The sequence below is a fragment of the Electrona antarctica genome (assembly GCF_951216825.1).
Source record: "Electrona antarctica genome assembly, chromosome: 22".
Lineage (NCBI taxonomy): Eukaryota > Metazoa > Chordata > Actinopteri > Myctophiformes > Myctophidae > Electrona > Electrona antarctica.
Window position 1 is genome coordinate 12944666 of NC_136805.1, and position 12723 is coordinate 12957388.

The window sequence follows — 12723 nt, forward strand, 5'->3', positions numbered from 1 at the left end:
GACACTGGCACAGGTCACTGGCACAGGTCACTTCACAGCTCTTACACGCACTGTACGGTATGTCTGTCCGTCAATGCCAAGGCACAGGTCACAGCTTTTTGCATGCAGACATATGTTTATAACCTAGGAGTAAAACAGTATTCACAGCACCTTAAGCGATTGGACAACGGTCAAACATTTCCTATTATTAATGCAGCCACAATGTCTGATAATATAAAACAATTTGACTCGTTATGTACCGATCATACCGGTAAGACTGGATTTGTGTTTCTTAGACCGCATTTCCTGTCTTCACTCAGCCCCAAATAAATACAAAAAATAATGAAGACAAGTGAATGAACCCAAGAGTGCAGAACATTGACGTTACGCACCTCTCCTGAAGAATGACCTTGTTTTCCTTCTTCCACAGGTCCTTGAAGTCAGAGGAGAACTCGTGCCAGACAGTGAAGAAGGTGTTGGGGGAGACCTCCTTCTCCCCCCCCTTGGGCTTCACCGAGAAGAACACGGTCTGCTCAAGGAACCTGGGGGAGGGGGGGGGGGGGTCATGGGAGGGAGACTTTACATATCAAACTTCTCGAGTTGAGCTGTACTGTTGGTATACCTCATACCGGGGGTCATTATAACAATGTCGACATGTACAACATGGATCTGTGTCTATAAACTCTTTATTAAACCCATTTCCCAGACCTTTCTAGTGCAGATTTCCATCCAATTATCCCATCATGACCCAATTAATGCTTAAGACATTCTCAGACTTCCCAGATCTGTGCAGGAACCCCGCAAGAACTCAGTCCAGACCTTTTTGGGGCCCACCTCAATTCCCCAGTTTCATTCATTTAACCCCACACACTACTGGCTCCATGGCACTACACCGCTTTTCTTAAACACAATTTAACAGCCGAGGACGTTTTGTCTGTGTGACAGATATTGTCACCATTGCAATCTATAAAGGTTTAACAAGTACCCTTCAAACAGCTTAAAGGACCACTTCACCACTTTTCAACTTCTCTTCCTATAATTGGTCCTAACTAATGTTCATGATAAAATACCAACATTTTTTCCTACTCGTCTGTGTCTCATAGGAGGGCTGTGGGCAGTTCAGAAACCCGTTGCGTACCTTTAAGGTAGCGTGTCTCATTGTGAGCTTGCAATACGGCCTGTAATATAGGCAATTATAATTATATATTATACATTTTGGTCCCGGGGACGCCAAACTTCTCTTTTGGGTCTCAAGCTGACAAACTTTGAAAAATAGAAGCCGTTCTTACGTCTTATGAGTGCTGCTGAGTTGAGTGTCATGTGTCTCCATTTCAGTCTTGGCTGGAAAAAGAAAAAGTAAAAAATAAACGGAACAGAATTAGTTTCTTGCTTGATGTACACACTTCTCAAGAAGCTACTGTGCAAATAACCAATAGCCACCTTCTCTTAACAAAACTATGAGCTTGATTTATGCGTCATACTGTAAATATTACAGCTCTGTGTGTAAGGTACACACATGGACACATGCTTTAGTTTTGTGGGGGTGCGTGTTATTCCCAACCATAACAATGTAAACACAATTATCAAACAGTATGTAAAGGAGCTCAAGGAAGATTCCGTCTGTCAGGTGGAAACTTCATCTGTCCAAAAATATAAAATCTCTACTACAACTATTTGACAGCTTTAGTTACTGTACACATTTAGATTATTAATACAATAACCGATAATGTATTTAACAGGAATGTTTCCTGTTAAGTTCCTTCCCTTGTGTTAAGTAGGCTCAGGCTAATATCCAAAGGTGAAAAGAGTGTGAACTCAAAAGAAATCTAGCCTAGCTTAGCCAAAGGCTTTTTATATTCAACAGAGTGGAGTGCCTTGGATTTCTTTTGAGTTCACCCCTTTTTTTGGACCTTTGGATATTAGCCTGAGCCTTATTTACCACTGACAACTAACGGACCATGCAGCGCTTCCTCTTCTCTCTATTCAACAGGATTGTTTTTGTAACAGTACTTTCATATTGTGGTATTGCTACTGTACGTTCACAGTAGAAAACAGTACTTTTTCTACCATTGTATACACACGGCACATTCCTAATCCTGATTCCTGCATGCAACATACTGTAGAGTAGCCTTACAGAAAAACTTTATAGGTATTACAACAGACCAAGGGCTATCATGACTTATGGGTGCCTAAGTATCGTTTGCACCTTCTGAACTCTCTCTCTCTCGTGATGACATACACGTGTTTACAGACACCCACAAGCTCCTGTGTGTGTGTGAACGCACGCACGCACACACGCTCTCTCTCTCTCAAGGCCATGTGTTGTCTGTTGTTGGTACAAGGTAATTAATCAGACATCACAGGCAGTGAAACCATGGCTGGAATGTTGGTAGCTAATTATTGGTCTTTGGTCTTAAAGAGAATTTGTTCAACAACCGATTCCTTCTCCTGGATTGTTTAAAATCAGTATTCATTAAGACAATTTCGTGTTCATAGTTCACAGAGAGATATAATTACCAACATTTGTTTCGGTTTTATGGCTTCATGGAATTTGTAAAAGAGGTCGACTTTTCTCCACTGATTATAATAAAAATTAAAATCATTAACTGATTTCATGCTAAGCTTTAAAATACGACAGGAGATATACATTCCTACAGCTTAATTTCCTTAACGACTTTAATCAAACTACATAGTCGGAACAACAACTGGACAATATTTATTTAGTTAATGATTTGGCAATATCATTTTTCAAAGCCTTGATTTTTGTTTACTTTACAGACATGCTTCCAACAAAAAAAGATGTAACCACATGAATGCTAAAATCCCTATCCTGGGTATGTAATAATGGGCCAACATTATGCGAACATAAGGTGAAAATAAGCCTTCATCAAAGAATACAGTCACAACATGTCACATGTAGATAGGCTATTATCTACAACTAGCTCAAGTAGTTAAGGAACACATTATTTAGCCATAATAATACTAATACTACTACTACTAATAATAATTACTGCAACATCTTTGTCTTCATTTTATTGAACTATGTACATGCACAAAAGTTTAATATTGTCTGATGTAAAGCATTGGTTCTCAAACTGGGGTCCGGGGACCCCTATAGGTCCTTGAGGAGTTACAGGTATCAGAGTGTGCAAAATGCTAAATGGAACAAAATGGACCCTTACACTCGGAGTTAGGAATTGATCATGTAAATTGGGAATGGGGATCCCAGAGATAGAACATGGATCAAATGGAGGTCCTTGCCAGGCCCCTCATATCAATTCAATTACATGTTATTAAAGTGTCAAATCACAAGTTGTTTCAAGACACTTTACATGTAGAGCAGAGAGACTCGACATGGTCCCACCCTGGGCAAGCATTTTTTGCGACAGCGGCAAGGAAAAACTCCCATTTATGAGCTCTGCGCTGAACCTGACGGGATGACCCTTTTTGTCTCCCCCTCCGTTACCAACTACACGTTAGTTTGTCTGATATCTAGTAGTGAAAATGGGCCTTCAATGGGGTGACCAGATCCAAACTGTTCATTTGAGGGACAGAAGTATCACTTGTGTGGGACAAGCAGGACGGGGGGACAGGACGGAACTGGGTTAGCAACTTATTACTTAAGTTGCTATTAAATGTCTTGATGTCATATTCGACCATAGGCATAATAGTGCCTCATTTATGTTATTAAACTGCCCTGGTGTCTCACGTTTTGTTTTAAAATGCTAATTTTGTTCATGGGCGGTATGGACGACTATAGCCTAGGGGTTATTTCTCATGTTAGCCAACGAGAGTGCTTAGCAACAGAAGGCCAAATATTAGGGGACTAACTATTAGGGCATTTGAACACTGATGGCTGCCATCAGGGTCTCCGGTCTCGATTTGTGTGACGCCTGAAAAGTCTTGGAAATGAGGGACTGTCCCACGCAAAGGGGGACTTCTGGTCACCCTAGCGTTCAACTGGAAGAAACGTCAGGCACACTCATGCTTCTAGGGTGGGTTGGGCTCGACCCAAAAGTCTGAGAACCCCTGATCTAAATAATATCCATCTGAACCATGGCATGTTAGTGAAGTACTTTCCACTGACAACAACCCGAAAATGGACAAAGCATTGTCACGTTGGATTAGCGGTCCCTTTGTAACTACATAATGATATAGTTATATATGATTATAAGTATTGTGTGAATGGGGCCTCACTGTCTGCAGTGCTTGCAGTGAAGCAGAGAAACCAACCCTGTGTAGAAATCAGGGTTGCCATGTCCACTTATTATAGGCTAGACTTTGGGCTTGTTCTTCTGTAAAGTCGCATGTAAATATAGGTGGTTGCGGTTTGTTGGGCTTCTTTCTTAGTGTAGTTTTCCCATTTTCAAGTCAAAGAGCCTCAAATTAATATGCAACACATATCCCCATATGTAAAAATTAAAAAATTAAAAGTGCCATGTGTTAGTTGCGTCTTTGGGCCCGTTTTCATAGACTTGGTTGCTCATTTCTAAAATCTGGCAAGACTGGTCCAGACCAATGTCTGACTTGTCTGTGCATCCATACTGTACAGTTAGAGCACACAGTACCATGTACGTGAGAGTCCCGGAGCCAGGGAGAAACAATAACAACAGTGGAAGTATTACATTATAAAGGCCTAGGCTTCAATCAGAAACAGACCCTGAGCTGAATAATAAACACAAAGAGAAACCCACCACCACAAAAAAAAAGATGTTGTGGAGAGAATGTGCACACCACGGCACATGAAGGAATGTATTGGAAGAGAGAAAAAGAGACACTGTAGATATTGTAAAAAAAACAAAAAACTTTTTTTATATATATATTAATGATAGTCATACCAATATTACGCTTAACGGTTCCCTGTATGGTGGTGATATCATCGCTGTTGGTCAGAAACCACGTATATCCAAATTTAATATTTTATACTGTTTCATAAATGAGTGCCCTATTTTTATACTGGCTGACAATGTCACATTTGACAATGTCACAAAAACGTAGCCAAAATAGCTTGCGTGGCGCTGTGAGTGACTGAACATGTACGTAGATAGGCTATTTTTGAAAGAATTTGGAAACATTTGGAAATGACTTGCCCAAAATAGCGATGACAGGTTGAAAGTGGCTGTCAGTTTGTGGGTTGAATGAAAAATATTAACAAGAGCTATAGTGACTAAGCTCTTGTTAAAGTTACGGTTTTGGGCATATAGTGTAAGCCAAGATTTCTGCCTGATGGATACTACATATATATTTGGTGGAAACATGCAGTATGAGGTGATATTGCATTTCTGACAGCCGTGTGCCAATGTAACATCTTTCAACATTCAATTTGGGTACACGGAGAGAGATAAAAAAGAGAAATCATCAAAACATGAAAAACAAATCAAAAACCCGGCCAAAGCAGAGACTCCGCTGTGAATCTGCTTTCACTTTGGTGAAGCATGGTGGGTTTCATGGTGGGTTCGCTGCGACCGGGGAACTTCTTTTGGTATACATAGAGTTCCGTCAACACCAAAAAAAGGAAAGAAAAGAAGGCAGTTCTCTGCACGCAGGCATGTGAAAGAATGTGTTGGAGGTAGTCAGTGGCAGACATGCAGAAATGGATGTAAAAATGAGTAACTAACTAGATTTTACTAATTTGTGCGGCAGGGTTTCACGGACAGCTGATAACTGTGACGACAGTTAACTGTGACCTCAGAATATGAAATTAGCCGCCCAAACGAAGTCTGTGGTGACGGATTGGCAGAGAAATATGAGACTGGTTGTCAAATGAGGTCTGCGTTTCATTTCTCAGCCTGTCGCCTTGTCGTGTCTAAGCAGCAGAGCGTGTAAAGTCGGACTCGTGGTCTGTCGTACTGCACAACCACGTCGTTCGCAGAGGATCGATTGATGTTCAAGTGAAAATGTGTTGAATTTGTCCCATTCTCACTCTGCCCATTTCCTCTGTTCTTTATGAGCCTGTTTCCAAAATGTTCTCCCTCTCTTATATTTGACAGCGTTACCAACAGTTATAATACTGGTGGATAAAGTACTCAAACCGAGAACTTAAGTCAATGTATAAATACTCCTTGACGTATGATAAAGTACTCAACCCCAGAACTTAAGTCAATGTATAAATACTCCTTGACGTATGATAAAGTACTCAACCCCAGAACTTAAGTCAATGTATAAATACTCCTTGACGTATGATAAAGTACTCAATCCCAGAACTTAAGTCAATGTATAAATACTCCTTGACGTATGATAAAGTACTCACCCCCAGAACTTAAGTCAATGTATAAATACTCCTTGACGTATGATAAAGTACTCAACCCCAGAACTTAAGTCAATGTATAAATACTCCTTGACGTATGATAAAGTACTCAACCCCAGAACTTGATCAACTCCTTGACAAATATTACTACACAACTATAGTGAAAGTTGTTCTGTCAAAGTACTTGAGTACAAATATTGGAGTACTCAGAAGTTCAAATTACAAACTAAGTTTTCTTTTTAAAATCAATGCATAAGAATATAATGGATAAGAAAGAATATAAATATAAAGAATACTGTGGTTCATTATAGTTGATGAAAATTTCCAATTACAGTGTGGTTTTAAGATGAACTCGTACAGGATTGTGGAACTAAAATCAGTGGACGTTAACCGCTTAAATAAATACTTCACACCCAAAATGACTCCTCCCCCCATCAATTACTCAGCGCATGAAGCCTTGAATGCATGGAGAATCTTTTTTTTGTGTGTTGCATTCCTTCACTGTGAGTGAAGAATCCAAACACGAAGAGAATACTCAATGAATTAGAGAAAATGGTTTTAGGGTTTTTGTTTTATTCTTTCACCGTGAAGGAATGCAACACCAACAAAACATTATCCATGAATTCAAGGCTTCACTGGGTGAGTAAATGATAATAGTCAGTATGGGGGTGAATGACTGGGGTCACTCAGGGGACTGCACTTAACTTTGGTCACTTATTGTTTTTTGTATTTTTTCTTCTTCTCGTCCTTCCGCCAAAAATAGCAGTTCTGACTGAAATGGTTTTCGCAAAACGCGGGAATCTGGTAGAGGTCCATGCCAAACGGTGACTATGCAAAGCCCATGACCATTGGCCAAAGGGTTGAACGTGCATATCTCATGAACCGTTTGACCGTTGGCAAGACACTTTGATACACATGTGTCTCCTCATGCCGAACAACTTTCGTGTTCTGACTTTTGACCTCTGACCTTGAGATCAACCACCATTTTGAATTATATGAAAAACAGTTAAAATGTATCTCCTCCCAGGATCTTTGATCAAAATGCACAAAAACGTCTACACTTTGGACCTATACAGACAATAAATCGTAGTATCTTTTTTAAGTGAAAAAAATGAAGTTTTTATGAGCCTATGAAAATTGCTGGTTCGTGAAAATTCTTCTTCTGCCTCTGATACATACATGCAGCGTCATATGCTTATGTCACTTTACAGTATAGTAGAGGGTCATGCCAAATAGCACTGGAAGCAGTCTTACTCCAATTGGCCAAAGCTATAGCAATTTTTTTTAAATGAAACCTTTGAACAGTCATAACTCATGCTTTGTTTGGCCAAAATTCATGGCACTTGTTTCCACATGTTCCTTGACTCGGGGGGAACACATCTGTCACTTTGACAATTAAGCTCCGCCCTCAGATTTTCTGCCATTTTGAGCAGTTTAAAAAATGCTTATACCCGATTTCCTGCCCTGATTTTTGAGCAACTTGCGTGAAATGTTCTACACACGAATTCAGTAGCAGTAACAATAGCGTTTTCTCTCAGTCAGTTGATTCTTCATATCCATTATGAGTGAAGCGGCAGCGATGACATGTTTATTTTTCAAACAGCACTTATATGAGGCGATCTAAAATCCCCCTATGGGGATTACAATGTAAATAAAAAGTACATGAACCTGTGGATTTGCGCCCTCTACCGATATTGACGTCAGACTTCGGTGCTCTATACCACTGTTGTGGCACTGTTGTGTCACCGAAAGAATAGGGGTGCAGATATACTGTGCAAGCAGACAAAATTAGTTTTCTCAGGCGTGTGGTTGGCATTTCTCTTAAGGAGACACCCTGGAGAAAGTGGGAGTAGAGCCGCTGCTCTAGTAGGGATGCTTCTTAGTGCGTCTCCCTAGGGAGACCCTCTGGGCACGTCTCGCTGGGAGGAGGCCAAGGGGCAGACGAAGGACCAGATGGGAGCATTATATCACTACGCTGGCCTTGGGACGCCTCGGGATCGCTCCGTATGAAGTTGCTAATGTGACCCGGCCGGGAAAGAGAAGTTTGGTACTCTCTGCTGGAACCGTTACCGCTGCGACTCCACAACGGATAAGTGGAAGAAGATGGATGGATGGACACTGAATGAATGAATTATAAAATACAATACAATACAATGAATTATAAAATCGGGCCCAAGTATTAATCAGACTAATCCATTTGTGGATATACGGTTTAAAAATGCAAAATCGCGAAGGAAATTAATCAATATTTGAAGGCCTAATTGGTTGTTCTCTTTCCATGTTTTCATGGTGTTGGTTCTCTCACACTGACAGTCAGCAGCACCTGTCTGCTCACCCTGTGCAACAGCTCGTGGGGTTAATGGACATGGTGGGAATGATACAGGTTCTCCTAAGGGTCAAAGCAGGGGTATTTGAGGTCAGGGCCGGAGGGGGGGTGGGGGTGCCGGGGTCTCAGGCTTGAATGAGTTTGGAAAGTATTGTAATCTTTGAATAGAGGAAGTGCGTCCATGTCATTGGATAAAAATGGACATTCCATTTTACAATCTGAGTTAAACGTGCCGAGGATTGCGCGCACGCACGCGCACGCACACGCACACACACACACACACACACACACACACACACACACCTTATAATTCGAACGTGTGTGTGTGTGTTTACACCTGTGTGAGTGTCTGTGTACAAATGTCTCTTCTCTTTACAAATGCCCTGTGTGCCGTGTGTGTATCCATACGGATTGGACCAACAATCACATTAAGCGGCACCGCGTCATGTTGAGTGGCTAATGGCAACCAGACCGCTCCGCTTTCCCAGGCAGGCAGCAACACAGCAACAATTTGCCCAGGATGCATCTGTCATGTTGATTTATAATGCCGCCCAAATAGGTGACATTCGTGCCAATGGGTGGCATTCATCTCAAGTTGATTCCTTGATGGTTAAAGAGGTGGAAATTCCTTCGAGGAAACAAGTGGAAGAGAATGCCAGGAATTCTTTTTCAGAATTCCTGCAATTAAGCTGGGGAAAAAAGAAGAAAAAAAAAAAAAAAATACGAAAAAGGAAAGACACTAAGACGTTAACCACACGAGGCCTATAGCGGCACTCTTCAGGGGGGGCGAACGTTTGGTGTATATAGCAGATCTACAAGCTTGTGGCGCGTTTGCAAGCTTGTAGATCAGCTATTTTTGGCAAAGAGTATAGACCCCAGGGCCCTGGGGTTTTCAACTATGGATAGTTGCTGTCGGGTGGAAACATACAGTAACAGTATTATGTCCAAAAGTTTTCAAAATGCATTTTGAGCTTGTATATGTGCTATTTTTGCTACCTTTGTGTGACACTGTTGTGTGAAAAACTAGGGCATTAATTTACCAAGAATCATAAAAAGTTAAAATGTGGAGATATGAGGTTTCTGCCCCCGACAGCGACGATATATATTATAGTGTGTAAGTGGTTCAACTCGAGTGAAATGTAGAGAACAGAAGGCTTCCCCCATTTGAACAGGCTACAAACATGTATCCAGTACTACACTACATCCACAGCATGACGCACAAGATGGAATGAGGCCATTGCAAATCATAACCAAAACAAATACATATCCGTCATTGTGATATGTATATATTATTGATACGTTCATGCCATCTCTTGTTACACGAGGAAATAAATGAAAGCTAAAAGAAACTGATTAAATGCAATTCTTATGAATGTCGATGTGTATAAGAACCTTCAATCTTCAGCCACGTCTCTCCGACAAACACAAAACAGCAGAACAATAACAGCAAAGCAGAAACACAATCAATCAGGCAGCCAATCAATCAATCAAGCTGCCACCGAACCAAACATAACCTAATAAATATTGCGAATTCATACACAGGCCTTAAAAGTAAACCCTGATACATCAGACTTTGGACCAAGCTTCTGGCAGGACAACAGAGGAAAAGCTAAATTCCTAACCAAGGTACCCTATAGTAAACGTACTGTACAGACTTTTTATGTAACAACACATGGATGGCAACATCAATGGGGTTTGCAACATCAAAAGTCTGCAGCCTGGCTAAGTGAGAGCAGCTTCGCCACAAATCTTCAAGCCCTGGTGCTGGTGTCATATGGTTTCAGACCACAAGCACCACTGTGTGAGTGTGAGAGACCCGTGTGCGTGTGTTTTAGTGTACTTGTATTACGATACTTGCGAGTACCAAAATGTCACATGTATAGTAGAATTTGAGAAATAAGACTTTGAAGACAATTATTGTCCTGGTCCTCACAAGAGAAATGTTGTTTTATGGTCACAAAGGTTATGGGGAGTTAGGTTAGGATTAGGCGTTTAGAGGTTAGGTTTAGGGTTGTATGCCTGATATATTCGTAGTTGTGCGCCGGTGTCAAGCACTGAAAATAGCGGACCTATAAGCTCACAATGGGTCATGCTGTGATGCATTGTGAGTTTATAGATCTGCTATTTTTGGCTTTAGGATTAGGGTTAGAAATGGAACAAAGAAAATAAAATAAATAAATAGCATACTTAAAATCGCCACTCAAAAAAACGTGGATGTCCTCAAAAGTATAATGATACAAACGTGTGTGTGTGTGTTTATTTCAGCATGTGTGGGTGTGTTAGCAGAAACGGCATGTCTGATTTTGTGTTTGTTGTTCTGCGTGTGCATCGTCGTACACTACAGTACACACTGGTGTGTCTGTCTGTTTGTTTGTGTACCAAAAGGGCGTGACAGAAGTGTCCTTCTGTTCTGCTTCCCAGAAAGGCACAGATGTAAATGAGACAATGTTTGCGTGTTTCCGTCTTTGATCCGAGGTTGGGTCGTGACTCTGTTTACACATGTCTTTACCCGTGTGAATTGGGTTGTGACTATTACAGTGTTACTTACATGTGTTTTTTTGATTGATTGAAATATTTATTAACAGTTTGCAGAATTACAGTACATTTCAAGCACAAACTCAATACAAAGGCTGTTAACTGTGAGTGGACGACCCAATTAAGCATTACACTTGTTTACAATAGGGTCCACCATGTTCAATTCATCAAAAATGTATATTTGTGTATATATGTGTATATTTGGAGGAAATATATTGGCTTAATAGCCAGGTGTTTGAATGTGTGTGTTGTTCAGTACAGTAAAGTGTGTTAATATAATGACAGAATGTGACATTTTTTTTTAAATAATGGGAGTTTTGTTTTGTTTCTCACGGAGTAACAAAACATGAAATGTGTACAATCCTGTGCTTAAGCACTTTCAACCTGGTGTCCCCATTTTGAGCATGTCAAAGATGAGCACATATACAAGGCGAGAGTAAACAATGAACCTAATCAAAGATATTTTTCTGAAACGTGTCCACATGTACAGTACTGTGGGGTAATTGTAGATTGAATGCAAATATCAGTGCTGAGTACTGTGTTAGTGAGAGAGAGAGAGAGAGAGAGAGAGAGAGAGAGAGAGAGAGAGAGAGAGAGAGAGAGAGAGAGAGAGAGAGAGAGAGAGAGAGAGAGAGAGAGTGCTTTTTGCTTCACCTTGGCTCAGAAACTGGTCCATGTTGTCTTTGAAAGGTTGCAGATGTTCCTCCTCCGACACCTTACACACCTTCTCCACCTCCGACGTGCACGCTGCCAAGAGATTAAACACAACACTGTTACGGCAGGTCAGACAAGTAGCCGGGGCTTTTTATGCAGAGCCATGAAAAGACGAGTCGAACAACAGAACAGGTTAGCCTCTCTGAAGTACCAGACACACCAGGTCTTCTTCAACAAGTGAACAACACGTGTAAGAAGAACTTACACGTGGTAAGAAGGTAAGAAGGGGGAGAGAGAAAGATCGAAAGAAAAATAATAAAAGAAGAGGAGGCAAAGGAAAGAGAAGGAAAGAGAGAAGGAAAGAGAGAGAGAGAGAAGAGAAGAGGAGAGACAGAAAGGGAGAGAAAAAGAGAGAGCAAAGCAACAAACATGCCATTCACAACAGCAAAAGATAGATACATTAAATGCAATTATTACACGGCTTGGTTGAATGCCTGTCTGTTATTTCTGGATAATGGACTCAATAATAGACTCTAATCAAAGCCTCAGAGCACCTGCTTGCGCAGCCTGAATATTATGCCATGAAAACAAACACAAAATGTAATTTACAACTATACGTTGCTCTCAGTCTCAAGAATATTTTTGAAAACTTTTGAAGCGAGTAATAGAGGATGCAATAACAGAAAATTCTATTTGATCAACACTTCCTTGTTTTCCGAGGCGACCGCGTTGCGCAATACTTTCATTACCGTAAGCAAGGAAATAATTCGCTTTGTTGTTACTTTTGGGTCAATTTATTCATTTATTTAAGTAGCCCTGTAATAAGTGGGATAATATAATGTCTCAACAACTACCGGCATAACTGTTTTAATGTTTAAACATGTTTAACATTAAAACATCAATTTACATTTCCAAAATTGTTGACGTTTGGAGAATATAACATTTCAAAGATATGAAACCTGCAGAGGTGGAAATGGCACTG

At 40.6% G+C, this 12723-nt stretch overlaps 1 protein-coding gene across 1 annotated transcript in view; it reads right to left on the reverse strand.

The window, feature by feature from the left end:
* The window catches only part of fmn2b (formin 2b), a 104769-nt gene that overhangs the window by 8464 nt on the left and 83582 nt on the right, over nucleotides 1-12723 (reverse strand). Inside the window, exons 16-18 of the mRNA XM_079492948.1 lie at nucleotides 11742-11834; nucleotides 1269-1320; nucleotides 372-521 (exon numbers count right to left, since the gene is read on the reverse strand). Of these exons, the coding sequence (XP_079349074.1) occupies nucleotides 372-521; nucleotides 1269-1320; nucleotides 11742-11834 (295 nt within the window). The remainder of the gene's footprint in view (nucleotides 1-371; nucleotides 522-1268; nucleotides 1321-11741; nucleotides 11835-12723) is intronic.